The 27,327-nt window shown below is 42.5% G+C and overlaps 1 protein-coding gene across 1 annotated transcript; it reads right to left on the reverse strand.

Annotated features, from left to right (window-relative positions):
• Positions 1 to 253: 253 nt before the first annotated feature.
• Positions 254 to 25,368, reverse strand: LOC129826296 (glutamine--fructose-6-phosphate aminotransferase [isomerizing] 1). Its single transcript, XM_055886861.1, has 19 exons — positions 25,285 to 25,368; positions 22,859 to 22,966; positions 22,406 to 22,513; positions 22,075 to 22,200; positions 21,412 to 21,470; positions 21,155 to 21,289; positions 20,994 to 21,055; positions 20,798 to 20,877; positions 20,598 to 20,712; positions 20,252 to 20,415; positions 19,003 to 19,098; positions 18,761 to 18,858; positions 18,424 to 18,544; positions 17,929 to 18,086; positions 10,933 to 11,047; positions 5,253 to 5,380; positions 4,565 to 4,732; positions 3,923 to 4,084; positions 254 to 3,804 (listed from the first exon to the last, which is right to left on the reverse strand). Exons 1-19 carry the CDS (start codon positions 25,289 to 25,291, stop codon positions 3,760 to 3,762), a joined length of 2,055 nt encoding a protein of 684 aa, XP_055742836.1. The 5' UTR covers positions 25,292 to 25,368; the 3' UTR covers positions 254 to 3,759.
• Between the last annotated feature and the right edge of the window lie 1,959 nt (positions 25,369 to 27,327).

The raw sequence follows: 27,327 nt of genomic DNA on the forward strand, positions 1-27,327 counted from the left end.
ACCCCTCATAGCCTGGTTCCTTTTCCTAGGTTCTGGCCTTTCTAGGGAGTTTTTCCTAGCCACCGTGCTTCTACACCGCATTGCTTGCTGTTTAGGGTTTTAGGCTGGGTTTCTGTACAGCACTTTGAGATATCAACTGATGTAAGAAGGGCTTTATAAATAAATTGGATTTTAAGTTGTTCCTCCAGGGGCATACTTCTTGGGAGTACCTAATCACACTGTCAATATTAAAGACTCTAAAAAGACACCGAAAGAGAAGTACTTATTTTATTACATCAGTTCTAGTAAATCAGATCAGAAAGTGCCCCACTCCCACAATAACACAATAGTTTCCAACATATGTTGCAGGAGCTGAATGTTAATGAGTCTTTTTATAAACTAAAGCAGGGTTCCAAAACTAGGTCCTGAGGCCCCCCCAGGTGCACGTTTTAGTTTTTTTGTCCTAGCACTACACAGCGGATTCTATTAACCAACTCATCAAGCTTTGACTATTTAACTCAGCTCTATAGTGCTAGGGCAAAAAACTAAACGCGTACCTAGGGGGGGGGGGGGGGGGGGGGGGGCAGGACTGAGTTTGGGAAACTCGGAAGTAGTGTACCACTGAGGATTTCCTACAGTGGACAACTTGTTACAGCTGTTGATAAGTCAGTGATAATTATCTGCCAATTTTTTCATGTTATTACATTAAGACATCAGGGGATTGAACTTCAAAATCACCATGCATGCATTCAGTCTATTTAGTCAGGCAATGTCCTCATTATTCTCACATATTTTAGAATTGTATTAATAATAATTTGAATATCAATGCATTGGCACACTTTTTTTGCATGCTTTTTTGTGTGTGTGTGGGGGGGGGTTCTATATTAGGCCCTATATGTACAATTACAGTGCATTCAGAAATTATTCACACCCCTTGACTTTTTCCACATTTTGTTGTTACAATGCAGATATTTTGTTTTGGTTACTGACCTACACACAATACAACATGATGTCAAAGTGGAATTGTTTTTAGAAATGTTTACAAATTTAAAAACATTCTAAAACTGAAATGTCTTGAGTAAATAGGTACTCTACCCCTTCGTTATGGCAAGCTTAAAAAAATAAATCTATTTAATCCATTTTGAATTCAGGCTAACAAAATGTGGGAAAAGTCAAGGGGTTTGAATACTTTCTGAAGGCACTATATAAATTATACAATTGTATAACATAAAAGGTCTTTGAAAATTACAAATAAGTGCTTGAAAAAAATCCCTGAAAGTCCTGAATTCAACTTGCCAATGTCTGTATGAACCTTAAAGGATATATAGTCCCAGGCCCATGTTGTTGTATAGGAGTTGAGTCAATTTGCATATATTCACTTTTATTCCTTTAAGTACACATGTGGAACTGCATGAAAAGCCTTTTTATTTCAAACCATTTAGAAATTTTGCTCCCAATGTCACACATTGGCCCCGTTATTTATAGAAAGACTCTAAAGCGGTTCCCTTGTCCATACTTCAAGTCTAAAAACCTGTCAAACACCTGCAATTTTACATGGGTTACTAAATCACTTCGAATAGCACCATGTCCAGTTTAAAACTGGGTCTTTGCTCGGGTCTTTAGTCAACGTGGGCGCATACAGTACACTGGCTCAGTAAATGCAATACAATTAAGAAGAAACAGATGCAAAGGCTGAATAGAGACCACTTTTCAGGTGATTTGCCTAAAAGGTACAATTTTAAGGCTTGATTGCGACAGCAAGACAAAGATCTTAAACTGAAAAGGTGAAAAGTGAAATACAAACAAATAACTAAATAGCCCATTATATAGAAAGTATTTTTTCTTCTCCGTGATGTTACATACAAACCAGTATCTGCTTTGCTTCAACCTTGGTTTATAAAGACTCATTTATTAGACATTTGGGAGAACACACAGCTGACAAGTTGAGTTCCATCTAAAATAGCAGCTACATATTTTAACAAGCTTGCTGTATTGCCCTGTAGGCCTCTTCTGGACAGACCACTTACAGTACACACAAACCCCTATGAACATAATCTCTAAAACCATACCTTTGGTTACTCAAAGCAAAATTAACATAGAAAAGGTGTTTTGGTTTCTGACTGCATAATCGATTGTAAGATACAGTGACCTTTTTTGGGTACAGGGGACATCTCGAATGTCAGTCACATTCAGATCAACTAATAACTTCAATAATATATAAAAAAGCTTTCTACCAAGTAAACAAAATTAGAAACGTACAAATTAATAGAAATGTAGAAGAAAAAAAATGGTCCCAATATTGCAATTAAAAATCGGTATGGTGGCAGGGCATGGGGTAGGCAAAATGTTGGTGCAAATTGTGCTCTGAGCAGCAACTTCATTTCACTTGGTTCTTTTTCTTCTATTTAGAGTTATATTGTAGACCAGAGACCCAAATTGAGCCTCCTAAGCAACAAGGCAGAAAATAGGTCAACAAGACCAGTGAAATTGAAGAGTTTTGAATATTGCTACACTTCCCCCAAGTCACAATGACAGTAACCTATAGGCTTAGAGAGATAAGTGATCATTTCAATGTTTCACTCGTCTTCATTGTAGATTTCTAACATTGTACGGTGCCATCTTTCAAATTATTGGGTAAATGATACAAATCATGTCTCTCAGACACAGTAGCTGTTAGAATTTTAAAAGCATGATTATTATGCCAGGACAGTCAATCATTCAGATGCTCAACATGGTTTAGGCAAGAGTTTGTGAACTCTCCTATAGGAGGTCTGCCAAACCACAAGGAGTGCATCACTGCAAGTTGCTTTTGTAACCTATCCAAGGACTAAAAACATTACACAATAGTATACACAAGGAAGTATGTTACAAGTTTCTTATTGTACTATAAAACATTCAAAACTTTTACAAGTTACAAATCCAAAATAATTTGTCATTATGGCATTCCGAGGAAAACAAGGGGGGAGTTCTCAATAGCCTCTGGCACAGGTCAGTAGACTAAAGCATGACTTGACACTTTCTTCCTGGAAGCACTTCAGATTTAGAGTCAGGACTACAATATGACTCGGAATGATTTAAGACTTCACTCAACATACACAAAAGTAACAGAAACATTTCAAATGACCGTTATAGATGTTCTAGCTGCCAAAGAAAACTGATCTCAATAGACCAAAAAAATCATTGCACCAATGAAACACCGAAAGAACCAGTAACTTCAGTAAGATTTTCATATAGACTCTTGACTTCAGCTAACAGCTGAATTAACTGAAAAACCAGCTGCAAGTACTCAACATTGAAAAGATGTGCACATTTCAGTTATGAGCACTGTTGGGCATCATCCAAAATAGCTGTCTTTCCTTTAGTTTCCATTAGAAAATAGATATTTTTCCATCTTTCCTTTAGTTGATTCATTAACTGCATACACTCCAGTAACCGATGTGAGCTCCTAAATGCCAACATTACTGCCAACCCTTACCTTACCACACTTGACAAAAAAAAAAAAAACACAATTCATAACAATGCCTTCAAATGTGTTGAGAGAAGTGACAGTGATACAGAATGCTTAGAGTACAAGAGTAACAATTGCATAAAAATATATGACACAAGACATAAAACAGGAAAGTGTGCTCTCTCTGCTCCTCTTGGTATCCATGTGACAGCTGTTCCTGCGTACTACGTATGTATGTATGTATGTATGTATGTATGTATGTATGTATGTATGTATGTATGTATGTATGTATGTGAGGTGAAATGGGTTTTTGGGGCTTCAAATGGCCTGTTTCACTCTACCGTCACAGACTTGGCCAGGTTCCTTGGGAAATCCACCTGTATTGGGAGAAGCGTAAGACATTTCTAAATTTGCCAAGTTATAACCCTAAGAAATAGACTACCCGTTATGAAGGCCTACAGTAAGAACCCAACTCAGTGACCGTGCAGTACTCACGTCAAAGCCCCTGAGCACAGCCAGGTGGAAGGAGAGCAGCTGCAGGGGGATGACACTCAGAACGCCCTGCAGACAGTCCACACAGTGCGGCACTTTGATGGTGCGGCTTGAGCACTTGGCAGTTTCATAGTCATCCTTGTCACAGATCACGATGGGTCGGCCCTGTAAACCAAACAAATGGCATGTTTCCAGTACAACGCCGCGTGTCATTTCCTTTTACCTGGAGTTCAGTTTGGAAATGTGAACGTGATAGTTTGGTCCTTCCCTTCTTTTCATGTCGCACACCCAAATCTCAGGTCCACATCTGTGGTAGATTAGTGAGAGTGGTGATGTCATGGTGAAATAACTCCTCCCACTTTGTGGTGAATGGAATTGTGAGGTCCTTTTGATATTACTGGAAAAACATCTAATGTGTAAAGTATGTGTGCATAAAGCACTTAATATCCATGTCGTCTTTGAATCATATTTATTTTACACTGGAAGGTAAGTGGTCACTAAAAATGGTAGATTTTACTACCTGTTGAACAACCAGATAACATAATTGGCAATGGTTTACTGTGGTTCCAACCTTCAAACAGTTGGGGGGTGGAAAGCTAAATCGTGTGTTTCGAGATATTGTGTGTGTGTGTTGGCAGTTCTTACCGCGCGGGCCACCACCTGCTGAAGTGCGTTCTGACACTTGGTGTAGGTGTGGTCTCTCATGATGATCATGATGACGGGCATGAGTTTGTCGACCAGGGCCAGAGGGCCGTGCTTCAGCTCCCCAGCCAGGATGCCCTCAGAGTGCATGTACGTGATCTCCTTGATTTTCTGGAGAGGAGAGGCACAAACACCTCAGTCAGATAGGAAGCCACTCACTGCAACTCCCATACACACAATCCAAGTATCTTATCTTAAATTCTAAAGGGATCAGTAGACTGGCCTGGGAACACTAGGACAGACTGAGGAGTACAGCACAATAAGCCAATAATTTCCCTTCACATTGTGTGCCTCTGAGATACTGGAGGATTGGAAATACATAGTACTTTAAGAATCCATAAATAACATGGAGTGTTGTTGCAATTATGCAAGAGAGACGTTTCTAGATCAGTCTAATTAGTTGCTGTGATCCAAAACACTTCAGCAGACATTCCTGCAGGCTAGGCTCCACTAGGGCTTGCGTGAGGCTGAGGCAGAACATTTTCTACACAGCTGTGCAGAGGCTTATTGTGGGCTATTAGAAAGTGATGATAATCTCATTTAGGAGTTGAGAATGGCGTATCCAGTAGAATTCATGTCTGAAGACATTATGATAGCTTTACGAAGGGGAGCTAGAGGTAGGCGTGCTGACCAGTGCTCCCTCCAAGCAGGTGGCGTAGTGGTAGCCTCGGCCCATGATGAGAACACTCTTCTGCTGGTACAGCTCTGCGGCCAGTCTCTGGATCTCATCATCCAGACTCAGCACCTCCTTGATCAGGTCTGACACACAGAGAGAGGACAGGAGCAGGCATATACACACACAGTGAGAGAGGGGACAAGAGAAGGCACAGATAGACAAGTACAAACAGACAAAAAGGAGGTAGATCATATTAGCTGATAATATTCCAATACATCTGGGAGAAACAAAAACGTAATGATCTGCCTTCAAACAACACGTCAGAAAATAGATTATCACACCAACCCCCTGGATGAGACAGTTTACAGTACTAACACCCATCCTATGGCACAGACCAGCAAGCCACTGTTAACAGGTCTTGGGGGCTTGGGTCAGGGGAGAGGGAAAGAGCAGTGTGGCATTCCAAACCAAATTAGCTTACCATAAGGGAAACCCGATCCCATCATAGACTTTGGGTCCAGAGGAGTGTGCCAGGACTGACCCAGCTGCTAAAACCTCCTCCCTCTCCCCTGTACTCTCCCTCTCCCTGAGGAAGCCTCCACAGCCCAGCCCTTGCATTAGCTCTCTGATATCAAAGCATATTGCTCAAACAAAAACAGTAAAGTTGGAGCGACGTGGCTGCCAGATAACTGAGACAGACCCAGGAGGCCTACGAACATGAATGTCCTTTCCCCATTTCTCTCTGGCTGCCTGACTCCGACCATTACAGTGGTTCTCAACTAAAAGTTTTGCGATTATGCTGTGGGACTTAGAGGTCATTTGCGGTTTATTACAGTACACTGCGTCACTAATTCATTGCTCCAGACCAGCTCAAGGAGGAGTTAGAGCACCGATTATGCTTTTGGGTCCCAAAGCACTACTGTGTCTCTAACTGACAATGAATGGGCGACATAAACCACACAGAAACTGATAATTGTGCACGACTAAGAATTGCTATTCCGCTGTCCTGTAGCACACACCTGGAAAACACGTTTTTTTGTTATTACTCATCAATATTACTTACCAAAACTGTTGTTATACTAAGGTTTTTATTCTAAGAGAAACTTAGACTACAATTAGGGTGTGGAAATGTTTGGATTATTGCGCTCTTATAGTACTGCACAGTGCAAACTGCGTTGCTATAGATGCTGATTCAATACCCGTGCCGGCTGCGAACGGGAGACCCATGAGGTGATGGTAGGATTTTGATTTCTCTCCTTCTAAAAACAGAAATAAATTCTAAATAACAAACTGGCTTTATTTACAAATTAGAAACAATGTCTCACCCCATGTTCAAGAATGGCCTTTCTCCTCGCTCACTTTACATTTGAAAACAAAATCTCCAAAATATCGTTATTTTTAAAAACAAATCTATTATGAATTAATTTAGAATTATATTAAAGCCCCTTAGATATTCTTACATATTATTAACCCTGTTTTTCACAAGCGTAGCAGGCTGTGAATTCTGCAAACAACGTTTCTTGCAGGACAATATATTTTGGTCATGGCTCCCGAGTGGCGCACAATGGGATTGCCTTGCAGTTCTCCAGCTTTATCCCCTGAGATAGCGGTAGGCGCACGAGGTTCAAGGCACGATCCACAGAGCAGAGCACAGAAGACGGACCTAGCCCATGGTGAAGGGAGGAGGGGGGGTGGACCCCCGCCCCACTTGGTGGCACAGAGCAACACTTTAAGGGGCATTGCATTAATAACAGCGCTGACTAGGGAAACGTTCCCGCTATTCTTAGTGCCTGTCTGCACATTCAAACTAAAACAATGTAACTAAAAAAATGGCGCGAGAAATGCCCCTTAGAAGTGAATTCAGAGGGCAGATATGATTAAATATTAACGCATTAGACATCTCACTAAAGGCGTCAGCCAAAAGTTATATTAAAAGCCTAACTGGATTTAACAAAAAATGGCATGAAAAATGCACATTTGCAAAACCCAAACTCTAAAAGCAATTGGAAAGGTAGATACAAATGATTTGTGACATTGTGGTTACAATAAAGAATGTAAACAATATGCTGTGTTTTTATTTACAGTAGTGAAGGACAGCTTGTTTTTCACAAGTATACTGTAGTAGGTGTAGCCCTATCAGCAGGACAATAGACGCTTTATAGCCAGGCTACTGTAGGTGTGAACATCCCCCAGACGAAATGGACATCGTTTTCATCAAGCCAGCTTCTTTCTGTGGTGCCAACTGTTTCCGTATTAGGATTTAAGAGGACTTGAAAATGAGCCAGAATTGAGAAGACCACCAAAACTAAGGTATTTTGGTTTCAGTGCATTTTCTTTCATATATATATATAAAAACAGAAATAAAAACAGAAACCAATATATATATTGGTTTCAGTGCATTTTCTTTCATATATATATATATATATATATATATATATGCCTCCCGGGTGGCGCAGTGGTCTAGGACACTGCATCGCAGTGCTAGCTGCGCCACCAGAGTCTCTGGGTTCACGCCCAGGCTCTGTCGCAGCCGGCCGCAACCGGGAGGTCCGTGGGGCGACGCACAATTGGCATAGCGTCGTCTGGGTTAGGGAGGGTTTGGCCGGTAGGGATATCCTTGTCTCAGTATGTAAATGTAATAAAAAGTATGCACTTTACTGTAAGTCGCTCTGGATAAGAGCGTCTGCTAAATGATGTAAATGTAAATATATATGTGTGTGTGTGTGTGTGTAGGCATAGTGTCGTAAAATCGCTAAATAAAAGGTTAAATAAAAAAAGAATTGTGAACTAAAAACGTGAATGTGTTTTTGCAGAGCATACAACCATGTCGACAACCATTCGTGGAGATCAGTGGACAAAGTGCTGGACAACAGGCCGCACCGGAAAAACGTATGGTTGCCAAGAAAGCGGTTAGTTTTGCTAGATTCTTATAATGTGTATGCAGCATTTGTGTGTTTTGAGTCACATTTAATTCTTAATTGATCTACCGTTTCTATCAAAGGTCACTGTAAACGATGGGGGCTCAGGGCGGTACCATTCTGCTCATCTGATGAAGGTGCACATGGATCAGAGCACAGCAAGAGCCGTCCGGACGCTACGCTGTTCTGCTGTTCCAAGGATGTGTAACCGAAGAGAGATACCACAAGTGGACACAGAATACCAACTGGGATGGATCCCGAGGCAAATGTGGTTTACCAGTGAATCTCCGAGTGTTCATCATTAATACAGCGTCTCAGAAGTTTCTGTCTATGACTAATGCAAAAAAGCATTAAAGACAGAGTTAATGCGTACTTGAGGTCACCGAGAAAGGACATGGTCTGCTTTCCCTTATGTAAGGAATTAGACACTTTCCCATGTTTACTTGTCAGAGTGCACAGAAGCCTAATAAACAAATGCAGATGGCTTCCATCTTCAAAATGATTTCAATGTTTTATTATCCAAATGTTTAAAGTGCGTGTGGGCGACCTTATGCAATCGCAAAATGTCAGATAAAGCATATACTGTACAGTACTGTATTTCTTCAACAGCATCTTTATGCTTTCGTTAATAAAATGGTAAAAATACTCTTTCAAAACACAGATGTCTATTTCCTTACGGATCAATAACAAATTACTATGGGAATAAATCACTGAATGACAAATATTGGAACCAAGTAGGCTAATGAAGGTAAACAAATTGTTGCTTACTGGAAAATACTCTTCCAAACACACGGTCATGTTGTACAGCACCATTTTGGCTATTAGCAGGACAATAGACTTGCCTAGTATGAGGGTAGGGGGAGAATTCTATTATCAAATGTATTTCTTAGGTTGGCTGTATCACAACCGGCCGTGATTGGTTGCAATTTCAGTTTAATCCATCAGAAAAGACAACAAATATTGTGGTTAGACTCAAAATATTCTAATTGATAAAAAAACATTTATCAATTGGAACCTTTAACATGTGGAGAAGGGGAAAAGTATTATTATGTATCACATCCGACCGGGTGTCGGATGTGATACAGCGCACAATTGTCCCAGTGTTTCTCTCCTTCTAAAAACAGAAATAAATGTTTTGGCCTTTACAAATATTATTTTAGCCTTTATTCAGATTACAAAATCGCTCACTTTCGTTTTTTTGAAAACAAAATAATCTCAAAAATATCGTTATACATAATCAAGTTGATGGCACAATCATATAGCCTTGGCACCTACATAAAGCTCAGTGACTCACTCATTCATGGCTTTGGATCAAAATAAATAAGTACCAACATTCATTCTGATTGTCTTTAATAAATAAATGTTTTGGTTATCCTGACCTGGACACCGTGTACAGTATTATAATACTCCATTATGAGCTATTAGCAGGACAATCAATATACCTTCACCAACACCTCTCTGTATTTTGATACTTTGTGCAATGCAATTGATCAGCATTAAAAACTTTATGGATGGGGCCTCCCGGGTGGCGCAGCAGTCTAAGACACTGCATCGAAGTGCAAAACGCGTCGCTACAGATGCTGGTCCGATACTCGTGCCGGCCGCCACCGGGAGACCCATGAGGCGGCTTTTGGTTTCTCCAGATATAATTCTAAATAACAAACTTGCTTTATTTACAAATTAGTGAGAATGTCTCACTCCATGTTTCAAGAATGGCCTTTTTCCCCTCGCTCACTCAAGGTTAAATGAAAACTAAATAATCTCCAAAATATCATTAATTTTCAAACAAAGCGATTATTATATTATTCATTAATTTAGAATGATATAAAAGCCCCATAGATATTCTCACAGATCCTAATGAAAAATGCCCCTTAGATATTAATTTAGAATCCTCCAATCCTCTAAATGTAACTATTGGCAGAGAGTAATTTTTGTTGTTGATATACTGTAAGCCTACAGTAGTCGAAATGAGTAATGTGCTGTTAAAAGTGGTATATCTAATTTATTTAAAGAGCATATTGTAGTTAGAAGCAATAGGATTTGAAGCAATAACAATTTCAGCATCATTTCTCGCTGCTCTGAGACAAGCATGGGGACTGGTCTTCATAAATCAATGAGATTTTTATTTTCACTGAATCTCCGTTTGGGTATTGGTTACACTACAATTAGGGTGTGGAAATGTTATGCCCCTTAGATATTAATTTATAATCCTCTTATGTTCTTAGAACTGTAGCCTACTCCCGACCATCACGTTGTACAGCGCCATATTTCCGTTCCATCCTAATGGAAACCCTAAGGGTTTTGTTTATCTTGGAATAGAAACACCATAATATTAATCTAATTAATTAACATTTCTTCAAATCAATCCCATATACTATGTTCCTACAAAAAAAGGTTTAAAATTCTCTAGTAATGCCAATATTGAAGACTATCAAATGTTTCTCAAAGACCCCCTCTGGTGGTCAAACTAGCACTAACTTGCATTAATGGTAAAAATGACTGACAATTAAATAGAATGCTGCAGCAGCCCGCAAGATGTGCTGCAGTATGACACAACTTTTAAAAGGAGGAACCACTGTACCCCCGACTCCGACCATTAACCCCGACCCCGACCATTAACCCCGACCATTACCTGCTGCTGTCTATATTACAGTAGGTCAGTACAACAAGTGTCAAAGAATCTGCACATCCCTGTGAGCATCACAGCGACATTAGCGTTTATGGTCATGAACAGTACAATGCAATGTCTTGGTAGATGTGCATGTGGTCTGGCCTACCTGGCAGAACTCTCAGGCCCTGGATGATCTCACGTCGCCGTGGCTGCATGGAGATCCTGTCATCACACATCAACAGCGCAAACATGATCAGAGCCACAAACTGACTGGTGTAGGCCTGCAAAACAGAACACACAGACATAATGCATTTAATGCTCTGGGTGGAATCAGACAGAAAGTACAGAAAGCTTGAGGTCCCAGGTGTCGCCCAGCTGCTGTTCCCTCTCAGAAATGTGATTCTCACCTATCTAGGGCTGCTGGATTGAAACAAAAGGCATCCTTACAGTCTTCTCTCTCTATCCTGGGCCAGAGTTGACAGAATCCTGAGCTCAGCAACACGCCTGGGTGTTTGCTTTGCAGTACAGTTATTGGAGCTGTAGCATCTTGTCCGCCTGCTTTGGTTGCCAGCGCTGGTCTCCAGCTCCACAATAATAATGTGGACCTGATGAAATGTGGATGGAGAGCTGGGCTGGACACCGATAGGCCTACACAGATAGGACCTTGACTGCAGGACAGGACAGTGGAGAGCTAGCTAGCATTATGAGCACACAATCTGGCAACCCTACCGATGAACACATCCCCTGACAATAAGACACCAGAAAAACAAACAGCACAGAAACAGCTGGCCCTAACTAGAACTGAAGAGAGTAACCATGATGTTTATGCTTCTGAAAAATGGCACTACCACTCACAAGTCTCAGCCCAAGCCTGCAGTCATCATCCTTCCTTCCCGCTCTTGGAGGGAGGGAGGATGATGTTAGAAGGCTCGCTGAGCCCGTTTGGGAGATTTAAATCAATGTTCTTCAAGAGGAGCCAAGTCATTTGACGGGCCTCCTGGACACAGGAGTGCCAGTATCTAAAGCAAAGGCCCAAGGGCATGGTTGTAAAACATTCACTCAGCTATTTTCATTGACAGCACCGCAACCACAGGGCCTTACATCTCTGACAGTCCTAGCCATCCACTCAGATTTGTGGCAGTGTATTTAATCCATATATTAAAGCCACAGCCATGGTCCTCTACCATGTTAAAGCCCCCATCACTCTGTCCAGAATGTCGACAGAGAAAAGCAGCTCACGCCACATGCTAGCCTGTCACACACTGACGCAACCATGTCCCAGAGGCCTCAATCTGCTGCAGCATTCCTCCTCATGTCAGGCAATACAGCATGACAAGCAGTTACATAAAATATTTAAAAGTGTACAAGCATGCTCCAAATGTTCTATTTGGACAAAGACCACAGTAGGCTCTCATTTTCTTACATTCACTCCCACAATAACCATTGTTTGGCTAAGGGGGTGAAGTGAGTGGTGAAATATATACAAGAGGTGTGGAGCTGAGCAAAGCCACCCCCTTCATTCTCCCGGACATTGTTCAGCAGGCCTAGTACGGAGGACAGCCTCGATTCTGGGACGAATCATAAAAACAAGCCGTCACCAGAGGCATCCAGTTGAATGTCCCCCAAAAAGTTAATCATAATAATATTATTATTATGAAAAGTTACACGAACGGAGACAGCGGGAGCGTGTATTGAGCAGCGGGTGAAATACTTCATTTCCTCTGACGTGATGAGCTGTGCTGTTCTGGGTTGGGTGTGTGGGCCTGAAAAGGATGGTGTCTTTGAGACGTGCTCTGCAGGCTTTCTGCTCTGTGCTGGAGACTTGGACCTACTGGAGGGTCCCTGAGCCAAGCCTGAGAAGGGAGGGACCTGCCTCTTTTTTTCTCTGCAGCTAGGACTCCACTGCTGAGTGGAACTCACTCTAGTCATCTACAACCCCACTCCGGCAAACTGTAGGATCACTGCTCAGAGTAGAGGGGAACCATAGATTCCTACATTTTACAGTGTAAAGATGAGAATATCAGGCACTATGTGTTCTGTGTAGGGCAGTGGCATATAGCCGTTTCAAATAACCTCTTCCGAAAGGATCCAGAAACTTCTCCGAGGAAGATCTCTCATTTCAAGAGAAAGAGGGGTCAACTACAGTTGAAGTCAAAAGTTTACATACACCTTAACCAAATACATTTAAACTCAGTTTCACAATTCCTGACATTTAATCCTTGTAAAAATTCCCTGTCTTAGGTCAGTTAGGATCACCAACTTATTTTAAGAATATGAAATGTCAGAATAATAGTAGAAAGAATGATTTATTTCAGCTTTTCTTTCATCACATTCCCAGTGGGTCAGAAGTTTACATACACTCAATTAGTATTTGGTAGCATTGCCTTTAAATTGTTTAACTTGGGTCAAACGTTTTGGGTAGCCTTCCACAAGCTTCCCACTAAAGGTTGGGTTAATTTTGGCCCATTCCTCATGACAGAGCTGGTGTAACTGAGTCAGGTTTGTAGGCCTCCTTGCTCGCACACGCTTTTTCAGTTCTGCCCACACATTTTTCAATAGGATTAAGGTCAGGGCTTTGTGATGGCCACTCCAATACGTTGACTTTGTTGTCCTTAAGTCATTTTCCCACAACTGTGGAAGTATGCTTGGGGTCATTGCCCATTTGGAAGACCCATTTGCGACCAAGCTTTAACTTCCTGACTGATGTCTTGAGATGTTGCTTCAATATATCCACATAATTTTCCTCCTCATGATTCCATCTATTTTGTGAAGTGCACCAGTCCCTCCTGCAGCAAAGCACCCCCACAACATGATGCTGCCACCCCCGTTCTTCAAGGTTAGGATGGTGTTCTTCGGCTTGCAAACTTTTTGCAAACTGTAGACTGGCTTTTTTTATTGCGGTTTTGGAGCAGTGGCTTCTTCCTTGCTGAGCGGCCTTTCAGGTTGTCGATATAGGGCTGTTTTACTGTTTCAACCAGCATCTTCACAAGGTCCTTTGCTGTTCTGGGATTGATTTGGGAAGTGGATGGCTGAAAACTTTCTACTTTTAAACTCGGACAAAACAGAGATGCTTGTTCTAGGTCCCAAGAAACAAAGAGATCTTCTGTTAAATCTGATAATTCATCTTGATGGTTGTAAAGTCGTCTCAAATAATACTGTGAAGGACCTCGGCGTTACTCTTGACCCTGATCTCTCTTTTGACGAACATATCAAGACTGTTTCAAGGACAGCTTTTTTCCATCTACGTAACATTGCAAAAATCTGAAATTTTCTGTCCAAAAATGATGCAGAAAAATTAATCACTTCTAGGTTAGACTACTGCAATGCTCTACTTTCCGGCTACCCGGGTAAAGCACTAAATAAACTTCAGTTAGTGCTAAATACGGCTGCTAGAATCCTGACTAGAACCAAGAAATTTTATCATATTACTCCAGTGCTAGCTTCCCTACACTGGCTTCCTGTTAAGGCAAGGGCTGATTTCAAGGTTTTACTGCTAACCTACAAAGCATTAAATGGGCTTGCCCCTACCTATCTTTACGATTTAGTCCTGCCGTACATACCAATACGTACGCTACGGTCACAAGACGCAGGCCTCCTAATTGTCCCTAGAATTTCTAAGCAAACAGCGGGAGGCAGGGCTTTCTCCTATAGATCTCCATTTTTATGGAACAGTCTGCCTACCCATGTGAGAGACGCAGACTCGGTCTCAACCTTTAAGTCTTTACTGAAGACTTATCTCTTCAGTAGGTCATATGATTGAGTGTAGTCTGGCCCAGGAGTGTGAAGGTGAACGGAAAGGCTCTGGAGCAACGAACCGCCCTTGCTGTCTCTGCCTGGCCGGTTCCCCTCTCTCCACAGGGATTCTCTGCCTCTAACCCTATTACAGGGGCTGAGTCACTGGCTTACTGGTGCTCTTTCATGCCGTCCCTGGGAGGGGTGCGTCACTTGAGTGGGTTGAGTTACTGACGTGATCTTCCTGTCTGGGTTGGCGCCCCCCCCTGGTTTGTGCTGTGGTGGAGATCTTTGTTGGCTATACTCGGCCTTGTCTCAGGATTATAAATTGGTGGTTGAAGATATCCCTCCAGTGGTGCGGGGGCTGTGCTTTGGCAAAGTGGGTGGGGTTATATCCTTCCTATTTGGCCCTGTCCGGGGGTATCTTCGGATGGGGCCACAGTGTCTCCTGACCGCTCCTGTCTCAGCCTCCAGTATTTATGCTGCAGTAGTTTATGTGTCGGGGGGGCTAGGGTCAGTTGGTTATACCTGGAGTACTTCTCCTGTCTTATCCAGTGTCCTGTGTGAATTTAAGTATGTTTTCTCTAATTCTCTCGTTCTCTTTTTCTTTCTCTCTCTCTGAGAACCTGAGCCCTAGGACCATACGTCAGGACTATCGGGCATGACGACTCTCTGCTGTCCCCAGTCCGCCTGGCCTTGCTGCTACTCCAGTTTCAACTGTTCTGCCTGCGGTTACGGAACCCCTACCTGTCCCAGACCTGCTGTTTTCAACTCTTAATGATCGGCTATGAAAAGCCAACAGATTTATTCCTGATTATTATTTGACCATGCTTGTCATTTATGAACATTTTGAAAATCTTGGCTCTCTCTAATTTTCTCCTTCTCTCTTTCTTTCTCTCGGAGGACCTGAGCCCTGGGACCATACGTCGGGACTGCCGGGCGTGGTGGCTCCTTGCTGTCCCCAGTCTGCCTGGCCTTGCTGCTGTTCTGGTTTCAGCTGTTCTGCCTGCGGTTATGGAACCGCCACCTGTACCAGACCTGTTGTTTTTCAACTCTTAATGATCGGCTATGAAAAGCCAACTGAAAACTATCCATGATTATTATTTGACCATGCTTGTCACTTATGAACATTTTTGAACATCTTGGCATAGTTCTGTTATAATCTCCACCCGGCACAGCCAGAAGAGGACTGGCCACCCCTCAGCCTGGTTCCTCTCTAGGTTTCTTCCTAGGTTTTGGCCTTTCTATGGAGTTTTTCCTAGCCACCGTGCTTCTACAAGTGCTTCTACACCTGCATTCTAGCTGTTTGGGGTTTTAGGCTGGGTCTCTGTACAGCACTTCGAGATATTAGCTGATGTACGAAGGGCTATATAAAATAAACTTGATTGAAACGCACTTTTCGCATCAAAGTACTTTCATCTCTATGAGAAAGAACGCGTTTCCTTCCTGAGCGGTATGACGGCCATGGTGTTTATACTTGCTTACTATTGTTTGTACAGATGAACGTGGTACCTTCAAGTGTTTGGAAATTGCTCCCAAGGCTGAACCAGACTTGTGGAGGTCTACAATTTTTTTTTCTGAGGTCTTGGCTGATATCTTTTGATTTTCCCATGATGTTAAGCGAAGAGGCACTGAGTTTGAAGGTAGGCCTTGAGATACATCCACAGGTACACCTCCAATTGATTCAAATGATGTCAATTAGCCTATCAGAAGCTTCTAAAGTCATGACATCATTATCTGGAATTTTCCAAGCTATTTAAAAGGCGCTGTCAACTTAGTGTATGTAAACTTCTGACCCACTGGAATTGTGATACAGTGAATTATAAGTGAAATAATCTGCCTGTAAACAATCATTGGAAAAATGACGTGTCATAAACAAAGTAGATGTCCTAACCGACTTGCCAAAACTATAGTTTGTTAACAAGAAATTTGTGAAGTGGTTGAAAAACGAGTTAATGACTCCAACCTAAGTGTATGTAAACTTCCGACTTCAACTGTACATGCACTATGTATTGACATTAGTCCCCAAGTGCTTCAGGGTTTGCATTAACTATACAGAAAACCAACAGTGCAGTATATTGGCATAAACATCCTGTTATTGCAAAAATAAGTACACTACATGACCAAAAGTATGTGGACACCTGCGCGTCGAACATTACATTCCAAAATCTTGGGCATTAATATGTAGTTGGTTCCTCCATTGCTGCTATAACAGCCTCCACTCTTCTGGGAAGGCTTTCCACTAGATGTTGGAACATTGCTGTGGGACTTGCTTCCATTCAGCCACAAGAGCATTAGTGAGGTCGATCACTGATGTTGGGCAATTAGGCCTGGCGCACAGTCGGTTTTCCAATTAATTCCAAATGTATTCGATGGGGTTGAGGTCAGGGCTCTGTGCAGGCCAGTCAGGTTCTTCCACTCTGACCTCGGCAAATAATTTTGTATGCAGCTCGCTTTATACATGGGGGCATTGTCATGCTGAAACAGGAAAGGGCCTTACCCAAACCGTTGCCACAAAGTTGGAAGCACAGAAGATTTCCCTTCACTGGAACTAAGGGGCCTAGACCGAAACATGAAAAACAGCACAAGACCATTATTTCTCCCCAAACTAACTTTACAGTTGGCACTATGCATTGGGGCAGGTAGCTTTCTCCTGTCATCCGCCAAGCTTGATTCGTCCGTCAGACTGCCATATCGTCAAATGTAATTCATCACTCCAGAGAACGCGTTTCCACTGCTCCAGAGTCCAATGGCGGCAAGCTTTACTCCACTCCAGCTGATGCTTGGCATTGCGCATGTTGATCTTAGGCTTGTGTGTGGCTGCTCGGCCATGGAAACCCATTTCATGAAGCTCCCGATGAACAGTTATTGTGCTGACGTTGCTTCCACAGGCAGTTTGGAACTCGGTAGTGAGTTCCATTCATCTCCAAAAACCCTAATGCAGTCTGACCAACTGACACACTCTGGAGCTGGATAGGAGGATTTTCCCCACCCTGAGAGAATACTAACAGTCTACCCTGAATGTAGAGTTTCCCCAGACACTTCAACCTGGGGCGGCAGGTAGCCTAGTGGTTAGAGCATTAGACTAGTAACCGAAAGGTTGCAAGATCTAATCCCTGAGCTGACAAGGTAAAAATCTGTCGTTCTGCCCCTGAACAAGGCAGTTAACCCACTATTCCTAGCCCGTCATTGAAAATAATAATTTGTTCTTAACTGACTTGCCTAGTTAAATAAAAGGTCAAATAAAAACCTGCCTGCTTTTTTTCCCACCATAGAAGTGATTTTTTTTGTTGACCAGAGCTGGGGATGGTGAAGGGAAGGTTTCCTGTTTCAACAGCCAGAGTGTCTACAGGACAGTATGTGAACAATGGGAAAGGCATCAGTCTGGAGAAATGCTATGCTATGAGCAGCAGTGACTCTGTCCCCTCACCTTGGTGCTGGCCACTCCTATCTCTGGCCCAGCGTTGATGTGCACCCCACAGTCGGTCTCTCTGGAGATGGAGCTGCCCACTGTGTTGGTGACGCCCACCGTCAGGGCTCCTCTCTCCTTACAGTAGTGCAGGGCCATCAGGCTGTCTGCTGTCTCACCTGCACACAATGGTAGCAATGCAATCAGCACTCAGGATAAATACTATAAGAGGTTACCACTACCTGGACTATGTGTAGATCTTGCTTACAATATCAAGTTCTATAGACAGGAATACTAGATATCGTCAAACCTACACGTTCAGTATCAACACATGAAGTTAGCAGTATAGAGATGAAGGAATTGCTTTGGGTGCATTGGCATAGGGCTGAGCACTTACTTGAATGAGACATCGTTTGTACAAGACAAGCCGTATTGTGTACAGACAAAGACAGACACCGTGACAATGTTTAGGTCCCTGGAAAAAGAGACACTTCCAGATTACGCCGATCCTCCCACCTGATTGGCTGATGAAGAAGCAGACGTCGTCACGGAACACTGGTGTGTTTCTATCCAGGAAGTCGCTGGCCAGCTCCACCATAACAGGCAGCTCAGTCAGCTCCTCCAGTACCTGGCGAGTCTAGAGGGAAAGATTAGCACTGTTCATCAGCACTGGATCACACAAGACATCCACACTGAAAAACAGGTTTCCATGTACAACTCAGAGCAATAACTTACTTTTACGTCTCTGTTTGTATAGTTGTTTTTCCTATCTTGAAGCCTTAGGCTCTAGTCGACGCGATTTTATGCCAGTGACCTAATACTGCTGCCTTATAAGAGGGAATCTCGTACTCACCGCCACCCCAGCATGGTAACTGGTGCCACAGGCGATTAGGATGAGCCGTCGACACCTTTGTATCTCTTTAATATGATCCTTCAGTCCACCCAAGATTACTACAGACACAAACAGCCAATCAAAATACAGTAATCAAATATCCCTTTCCTTGGTATGTATTCAGATTGAAGTTGATCATGAGGATACAACCTTGATGGGTATAATGACAGACATTGTGTATTACACTGGAACTGTCATCTCACCCGTGTTGTCATCAAAGTTGACCCTTCCTCTCATGGTGTTAACCACAGACTCTGGCTGTTCAAAGATCTCCTTCTGCATAAAGGAGCTGTAGTTACCTGAAAAGCGTTCCAAAAAACATTGGTTCAGAGTCTTCAACAACATCACAAAAAAATAATTTGTAAAGGTTACTGTTGCCACATAATGACTACTAAAGTAAGCCAGTCTGAAAACCATGTTGTTTTGCTGATCTAATTCAGCCTTTTATAGCTGTTGGGAGTTAAATAACACAGGAGATAAATGACAATGATCTTGTGTCTTTAAATGCAGACTTCCATCATCAGTCATGTCTTCACTAAATAAACTAAACAAGAGGCAACAGCCTTTGTGACAATGAAATACGAGAATGTTTTGCAGTCTGCTTTTGCGCTGACCGTAATTTAGGTCATGCAAATTAGGTTATTTCAGCAGAGCTCCTGGCATGGAGGCTTAGGAGAGAGAGGCAGGGGCTTAAATGACAGGACCTCAAAGGAATGTCTCCTGAAACTGACAGGTAGTGTATCAGCATCCTCTGCTGGAGACATGGAGAAGTGGGAGAAATCTGATTTTCAGGAGGAAAATCATCTCTTTACAGCAGAACGCTGAGAATTCAGATCTGACATGAAACCTTTAGTCACAGTCTACTACACAGGAAACTGATGTTTCCAAGCAGTGAGCTCAATATAGAAGTGCTCTCTTCGATGGAGCCAGGGTGTCTGAGCCCTTACCTTTGATGCAGGCCTCTTCCCTGGGGACCAGAGTCAGCCAGGAAGCCCCATAAACACCCAGCTGTGTGTGTGTGTGTGTGTGTGTGTGTGCCTCAGAGCCACCTCAGTAGTACAACAGATCTGAAACCTGCTGCTATTTACAGCTGCACAGTAAAAACAGGCTCCTGGACTAAAATTACAGGGCAGGATACTGAAACATTAGAATATGGTGGTATACGTGTACACATATGGCCTTAGATACTTGGTAGAGGCAGGGGAAATTGTGTGAGTGCTATGTGTTGCAATAACAAGCATTGTTGCTACATTATTACTGTAGAGTGCAGTAGAGGCCAAAGAAAATATCACCCCTGTATACTGTACAATTTGTGACTGTATTGACAATGATAATAATCAATTACAGGCATTCTAGGGCTCTCATCAATTCCTCAGTAACACCATCTTCTTTACAGAGGGTGACCCATGACAGTGCTGTGCCCCCAGCCTCTACCCTCCACCTTCCCCTCACCCTTCATGATCTGCTGCAGCTCCATCTGCAGGGTCTGGATGGCGCGGGCAGGGTGGTCTCCGGCTGTACGCTTGATGCGGTGGATGGTGAGTCGTCCGTTTGTCACCGCTGCCACGTCATCATCCTCCAGGAAAATCACCCGGTTGGTGTGCTCAATCACCGCACTGCCATGACAACAGAGCAACAGTCAACACCACTTAATTGTTATGCAAACGTGATGAAGTTGTTCATTCCAACTTTCCTAGGAGACCTTCACCAAACAATTGTCTAGACTGATTCTGAGGGTATTCTAAAATAAACCTAGTGGGATATCACTACTATAGAGTATAAGAGTGAGGAGTCTGACCTGGCATCAGAGGCAAAGTAGTACTCCACAGACTTCTTGTCCTCAGCGAAGAGTGTGTGGCAGGTGTCCTGCTCCATCCTGGGCAGGGTGGGGCAGCCCTTCTTGTCCTTACCGGCTGGGGACATACAATACGTTAGACACACAACAGCTGCTTATCTTCTTCCATTCTGACATTGAGAGCAGTTACTTTAATAACGTACATGATCGGTACAGGATAGGAATGTGATCTGTGGACAGCTTGTGGTCACTTTTCACCCCAATAAGCAGAGGACCTCCCCTCCTATTTACATAGAAACACAAACAATTACAATCATTACAGAAAATGAAAGATGCATCATGACTGGATAGTATTCCTTTACAATTCAAAGAGTAACTAGAAGTGTAGTAGCAGTGTACCGAGTGCCTACTGCCTCCCCAGGGTAATGGACACTCTTGAAGACCAGGACAAAAGCTCCCTCCTAAGAGATAAGATAGAACAGTGTTAATCACGAGACGGGTCACGAGACCTGATCTCTGGACAGTTTTAGGAGAAGCTCTGTAGAGGAACAGGCTCTTACCAGCTGCTGGGTCACTCTCTCCACCAGAGTAGCAAAGCTGAGGTCTTCACTCTCACGGTTGTCATACATGTACTTCACCAGCTTGGCAATGGTCTCTGTGTCTGTCTCAGACTCAAACTCATAACCCTTGCTCTCCTGTGGAATGGTATAATGTCAGTCATGGAAGCCTGATAACTCTTGCTGGTAGTCTTGATTAATGAAAGAAACAGACTGCTTTAGGCAAAACATGTAATACGTTGAAATGTTGCTCTGCTCACCAGGAATTTCCGCAGGTCTTTGTAGTTTGTGATAATTCCATTATGAATGACAATGAACTCTAAAGAAAAAAGACGATACACACATACCCTTTTTTAATAAAAACATCCCTATTTGGGCCTCCTGAGTGGCACAGCGGTCTAAGGCACTGCATTGGAGTGCTATAGGAGTCACTACAGACCTGGGTTCGGTCCTAGGCTGTATCACAACCGGCCGTGATCGTGAGTCCCATAGGGCGGTGCACAATTTGCCCAGCGACGTTAGGGGAGGGCTTTGCCGGGGGGCCTTACTTGGCTCATCGCGCTCTAGCGACTTCTTATGGCGGGCCAGGAGCCCGCAGGCGGACCTCGTCGTCAGTTGAGTAGTGTTTCCTCCGACACATTGGTGCGGCTGGCTTCCAGGTTAAGCGGGTGGGTGTTAAGAAGCGCGGTTTGGTGGGTCATGTTTTGGAGGACGCAAGACTTGACTTTCGCCTCCCGAGCCCATTGGGGAGTTGCAGCGATGAGACAAAACCGAAATTGGGGAGAAAAAGGGGGTAAAATACAATTTCAAAATAAATCCCTATTTACTCTATATAGTCAGTCAATATCTAGCAGAATGTGTTGCCTACACCAAAGAGAGGCCTTCATTTTACTACAAGTTTAGGGGATGTCTGTAGTACTGACCGTTGCTCTTGTCAGACCTTTGTGGGTGGCTGTTGACAGGGCTGGGGGCACCATGGGTAGCCCAGCGAGTGTGGGCGATGCCAAGGTGGACATCAAACTCCACATCCATGTCCATGTCCTGCTGCTCTGTGGGACCAACACAAACACTGTTGAAAGGCAAGCTTCAAAATTCAATTCAAATGCACCCTACATGAAGTAGGTTTGAGCCATTTTCATTGTACTGTATGCCTTCTATTCATTTCAGTCAAATCTACTTATCTAATCAGTAAACATTCTTACAAATGCTGAAATCAGACATAAGCCGTCAAAGACACATAAAATGTAGTCTTACTGGTGATCTCATCGTCAAGAGCCTTCACTTTTCCGCTCTGCTTGATCAGCTGAATAGACCGGGCATTGGCCTCCCATTCCTTACCGTTCCCTCCATCAATTCCAACACCTGGCAAGGAGAGAGAATTGTATTTCTACAGAGTACTCAAATATGCCTCTGTTGTGTGATTTTGTAAGTTATTTTACACATGCTACAGTCTGACAGCAGACAGAGCAGAAATGTAACTGTGATTAGATTGGATAGTCCTACTCAAGACTAGGGCATACAGTGAAGCCAACAGAGAATCATTGTTTTTATCATTAGGAGAGAGAGAACAAAAACATGACTCCTATAGATAAGCAAACAGAATAACTGATGCCTGCTAACGGGCCTACAGTGACAGGGAAAGGCAGCAGATAAACATGGAGACAGACGCAGCCAGTGTGTTGACACAAGCCGCCTCTATCAGCTCACCGGCAGAGTCGTAGCCACGGTACTCCAGACGGAGCAGGCCTTTGAGTAGGATCTCCAGGATCTCCCGGCGAGTCCGTGGCACATGGTAGTTCAGATAGGCAAAAATTCCTGACGGGAAGGAAGGAACAGATTTCAACTAGGGAACACAAACAAAATATACAGCAAAAGAATTTCACAACTGTTTTAACGGATTAAGTGAACAAAGCCTAATACTGGTTTGCTTTTGGTGGTCTGTGATTAGGTCAATAAAACTAAAAACAATATGCATCCTTTCTTTTCAAATAGGAGTATTGTGTAGGAGACGCTGACGGTTTCATTGACTAGCTAGCCTAGCTGATTATAATAGGCAGGCTGTTCAATGACTGGCTCATTAAAATTCACAGCAACCTTAAAAACAACAACTACCCCAAGAATTTCCACAGGTGAAAACTTTCAAACATTAACACAAGTTTTTTTTTTTTAAAGAAAAAAAAAAGAACAGCTATGGAGTCAGTCATCTTGTAGGAATTGCAGTTTAACATTGACCTGAAACTATGTATACATTGACAGTAAATCAACAAACAAGAACAGAAACCAGTCAGACTTGTTCAACCTCTTGTGGATTGGGGTGGCGTTTCAGGACTGGTAGTTGGGCCTAATTGGAAACAGTTTTGTGTGGAACTACACAGTAGTTCACACACCCATCAGTTGCTGAGGGCACAGCCTGCCCTGGATGTTAGGCTACCAGACAGGTTTTACATGGGAAGTCACCTTGAGACGTGGGAGACTCAGTGGAAAGTGGAACAGGGCGTTCTAGTGTTGGGGCAATATGTTGACAGAAGGACCAGGTGCAGGGTACGACACTACTATTACACAGGAGCTGCTCTAGGTTATGCTTCTGTGAAGTTTAGAACTCATCTGAAAGGAATATGATACCAATTGAAAACAGTGACATTTATTCCAAAAATGACAGGATGAAAAGAGATTTGCCTACATATGCCTATTTGTGGTTTAAACAATGGTTTAAACAAACCAGTCAAATAAAACTAGCCTAAATTATGAAAGCAAAGAGACAGTAGCTATTATTTAGGCTAATACAACACTATGACATAAATTCCCAATAAGATGAGGATATAGAGGGGCTGTGATAAAATAAAGAGTGACTATGTACCGAGAAGTGCCATGGAGGCAGTGCAACAGAGCATCCATTGAAAGCAGCTGGGCACAGGGCGACAGAGGAAGGTAGCAGGGGGGTGAATGGGCAAGGCAAGGTGGGAGCACACAAGGCTCAGCTTTGTTTAGAACGAGGGTTACCTAGCATAGAGTAGGATAAATAAGGAGCCCTCATAACATCTCAGTGCATGTCAGTCTTATCATTATTCCTTCCTTAGGAATTAGTCTGCAGCAGATCAGTATGAGGAGTATCAATTTTGAGCATTTTTGTCCTTACTCAGATACAAGTGACACAGAGAAGACAGTGTTCCTTCTTTACTAACAGATTTAATAGTGCCAAGTGTCCCCCCAACCCCAAAAGTGAATGAACCAAATTATGTATACTGGTTGGCTATTCAAAACACAACTGTGTGCTTCAGGAACCAGGTGTAGAGTCAGCAGATGAGAGGTGAAGAGTGGAGAACAAATCCATCACCATTCAGACACTGACAGGTTAAAAAATAAACATAGTTTAACTACCTATAATTTTGTATCACCCTAATGACCTCGTAACTCATTCGAATCAATGTGGGATCATCACTGTAGAACTGGCATTTAGACTATCATCAGTTTCAGCGTTGATCTATTTATTCTAGCAATCGAATGAATGAAACAGTACGACTTGCGCAATGCGCGCGTTCTGTCTCATCAGACAAAACCAAGCTAGTTTGTAAACTGGTGAAAAGGTAGCTAATAAATCCTAGTATAGAGCCTATTAAAACGTGACGACATCATACCAAAATGTAACATCAATGACAGGAATTATGGAGCGATAACACAGCGTCAATCAAGTAGCTAGCAATGGATAATATGGGTGTGTAGCACGCTACTAATAAACATCAAAACGCTTAGCCGCCCTCAATTTGTCTGATAACATTGTTAGCTGTAAAACATGATCTATGGATCCGATAGCCAATTTACAAGCTCATTTAAAATATATTAAATAAATCATTTTATCGGTTAACTTGTTTCGTCTGGCAAGGGTTTCCACTAGATAACACAGCCAAAGTCAAATTGGGATATATGGTAAAAAATCTAAGGTTAAGGTTATAACGTTAGTAGCTTTCTCTTGATTTGAGATGGAAGCTGATGTGTCCACATTAGCTAGCTACAAATACTGACACATACTTCTCCAAAACCAGTTGTGTTAATCTCACAACTTCTTACAATTTCCATAATCTTTGTAAATTGTTGCAAATCTACAATTATTAAATGTATTCTCATTAAATACTCACCACACATGTCTACGTCTCGATTGCCAACTACAGCTAACTGTGACTCAGTTCCTCATCTAACGATGACAGTCATGGAAAGTCCCGCCCCCCTAAAATTCTATTGAATGGGAACCAAGTTTCCCCTCAGTTCGCTTCTCCCATTGGTGCAACGGCTGTCACTCTTTCTTCTTACCTGCCAACACAGACAGCCCTGACGTGGCAGCAGGATGCAGATATCCGTATGCACTAGAGGGGATGGAAAGCAAATCTGTAAAGTGTCAACCAACCAATATTTATTCAGAGTTTATGATAAAATGTATGTAGGTCTTTGTCAGTATATTCGTTTATTACTTTATATCTGCCTAATTTTAAAGATGTATTATACAGGACACGCTCCGCCATTTCCTTGTTGCAAACATTGTAATAGTTGGCTTAATTTCCGTTTATGTGACAAAACAAGCAAGTATAGTGTAGAAAATCACTGTACCATCTAAACCGCCGTGAACTGTCTTTTCAATTACCATTTTTTTCCCTGTTTGAAACTGGTGTACAAAACCAAAAGTAAAATAGGGCGCAAAAACTATATTTTTATTTAACCTTTATTTAAATAGGCAAAAAAACTCTACGTAAAAAGCGTAGAAATAGTGCACATAAAACAGATTTACCAATTCTCGGACTTGCTTTCAGTGAACATGGTTACAGTACAGTCAGATTATATAATAGTTCGTTTAAAACGTTTACATGCTTTGCAATAACGATTTCCCTAATAATCCTGTTTAAATGGACAAATATGAAATCAGGCATGATGGGACTTTTGTTAATGTTGAACATCGCCAATCAAAATAAACGTTCAATCACAATTACCATGTTATTTTTGCGCGGACTATTTGATTATGAGTTTGGACATATACAGTTTGTTTGTGAAGACTATTTCTAAGATGCATACATGTTTTTCCTTACTCTAATACCGGTGCTAGCACATGTGCAGATCAAATACACCGCTGGAACACGGATTAGACTGTTTACATGTCCTTACAATTCCCAATTTCGCAAGAGTGGTGCGTGGGTAAAATCACCGGGGAAGCCAAGTCAGGAAAAACATTAAATATTAGAACCTGTGTTGTGATATTTGCATTGTTTGATCTGTAACCTGTTCGTTCATATGCCTTGCCACCGTGATATATAGGCATAAAAGTGAATTTATGCTTGATCCGAGAATATGATAGAAGGCTCCTTAAGGAGGGTGTGACTCAAAAGCAGAGTCTCCGGAGGGATGCAGAAGCCAAATCGAGCTCCTTACCGCCTCCCAAATTTTGTAACAACGAAAGGACCTGCATGATCAGTCTGACATCTGCATTTGGCCTCTGCAGAAGCCAGGGCATTCATACTTCTTGGCTTCACAGAGCAGTGCAGAGCTGTTGTGAATTTAGTTGTCAAGGAAGTGAGTTTGTGTTTATACAGGGCCTCCCGCCCCCATCTACGTCAACCAATCATGTCAATACTGAGCTATACAGCATAATTTAGCTTATTCATCACTCATTGGGTTTATTAAATTTTTACAGGGACAGTGCACATTAATCAACGTTTCAGTAAAAGTGCCGGTTTTAGCCAGCCGGCTAATTTTCAACCGCAGTCCCTGGGCAGGTTATTAAAAACAATTACAATATAAACAATCATTGAGCAGCGAGCACACGCAGAGCAACATAGGACAAGCAAGACATTGCATACAGACAGAGCAACATAGAACAAAAAGCAGCAAGACAAAATTAATAAAAGCAACAAAGTGTTTCCACACCTCACAAGCTACAGACAACAGACAACATGGAAAGCGGCAATACACAGCTAGGGATTATGTTCACAAATCTGATTGACCTTTAGCCATGTCTTCATGCATTTTGTGAAAGTGTGATATGTGGTGCAGTTATGTGTGTCTGATGGCAGTCTATTCCAGACATGGGAAGCTCTCACAGAGAAAGCGGATTTACTAAAGGTACTTTTCCTTAAGGGAACTATACAGTCACCTCTCATGGCAGACCTTGTGGATCTGCTGCCATATGTTTGGGT

The sequence above is a fragment of the Salvelinus fontinalis genome, chromosome 28, assembly GCF_029448725.1.
Source record: "Salvelinus fontinalis isolate EN_2023a chromosome 28, ASM2944872v1, whole genome shotgun sequence".
Taxonomy (NCBI): Eukaryota; Metazoa; Chordata; class Actinopteri; order Salmoniformes; family Salmonidae; genus Salvelinus; species Salvelinus fontinalis.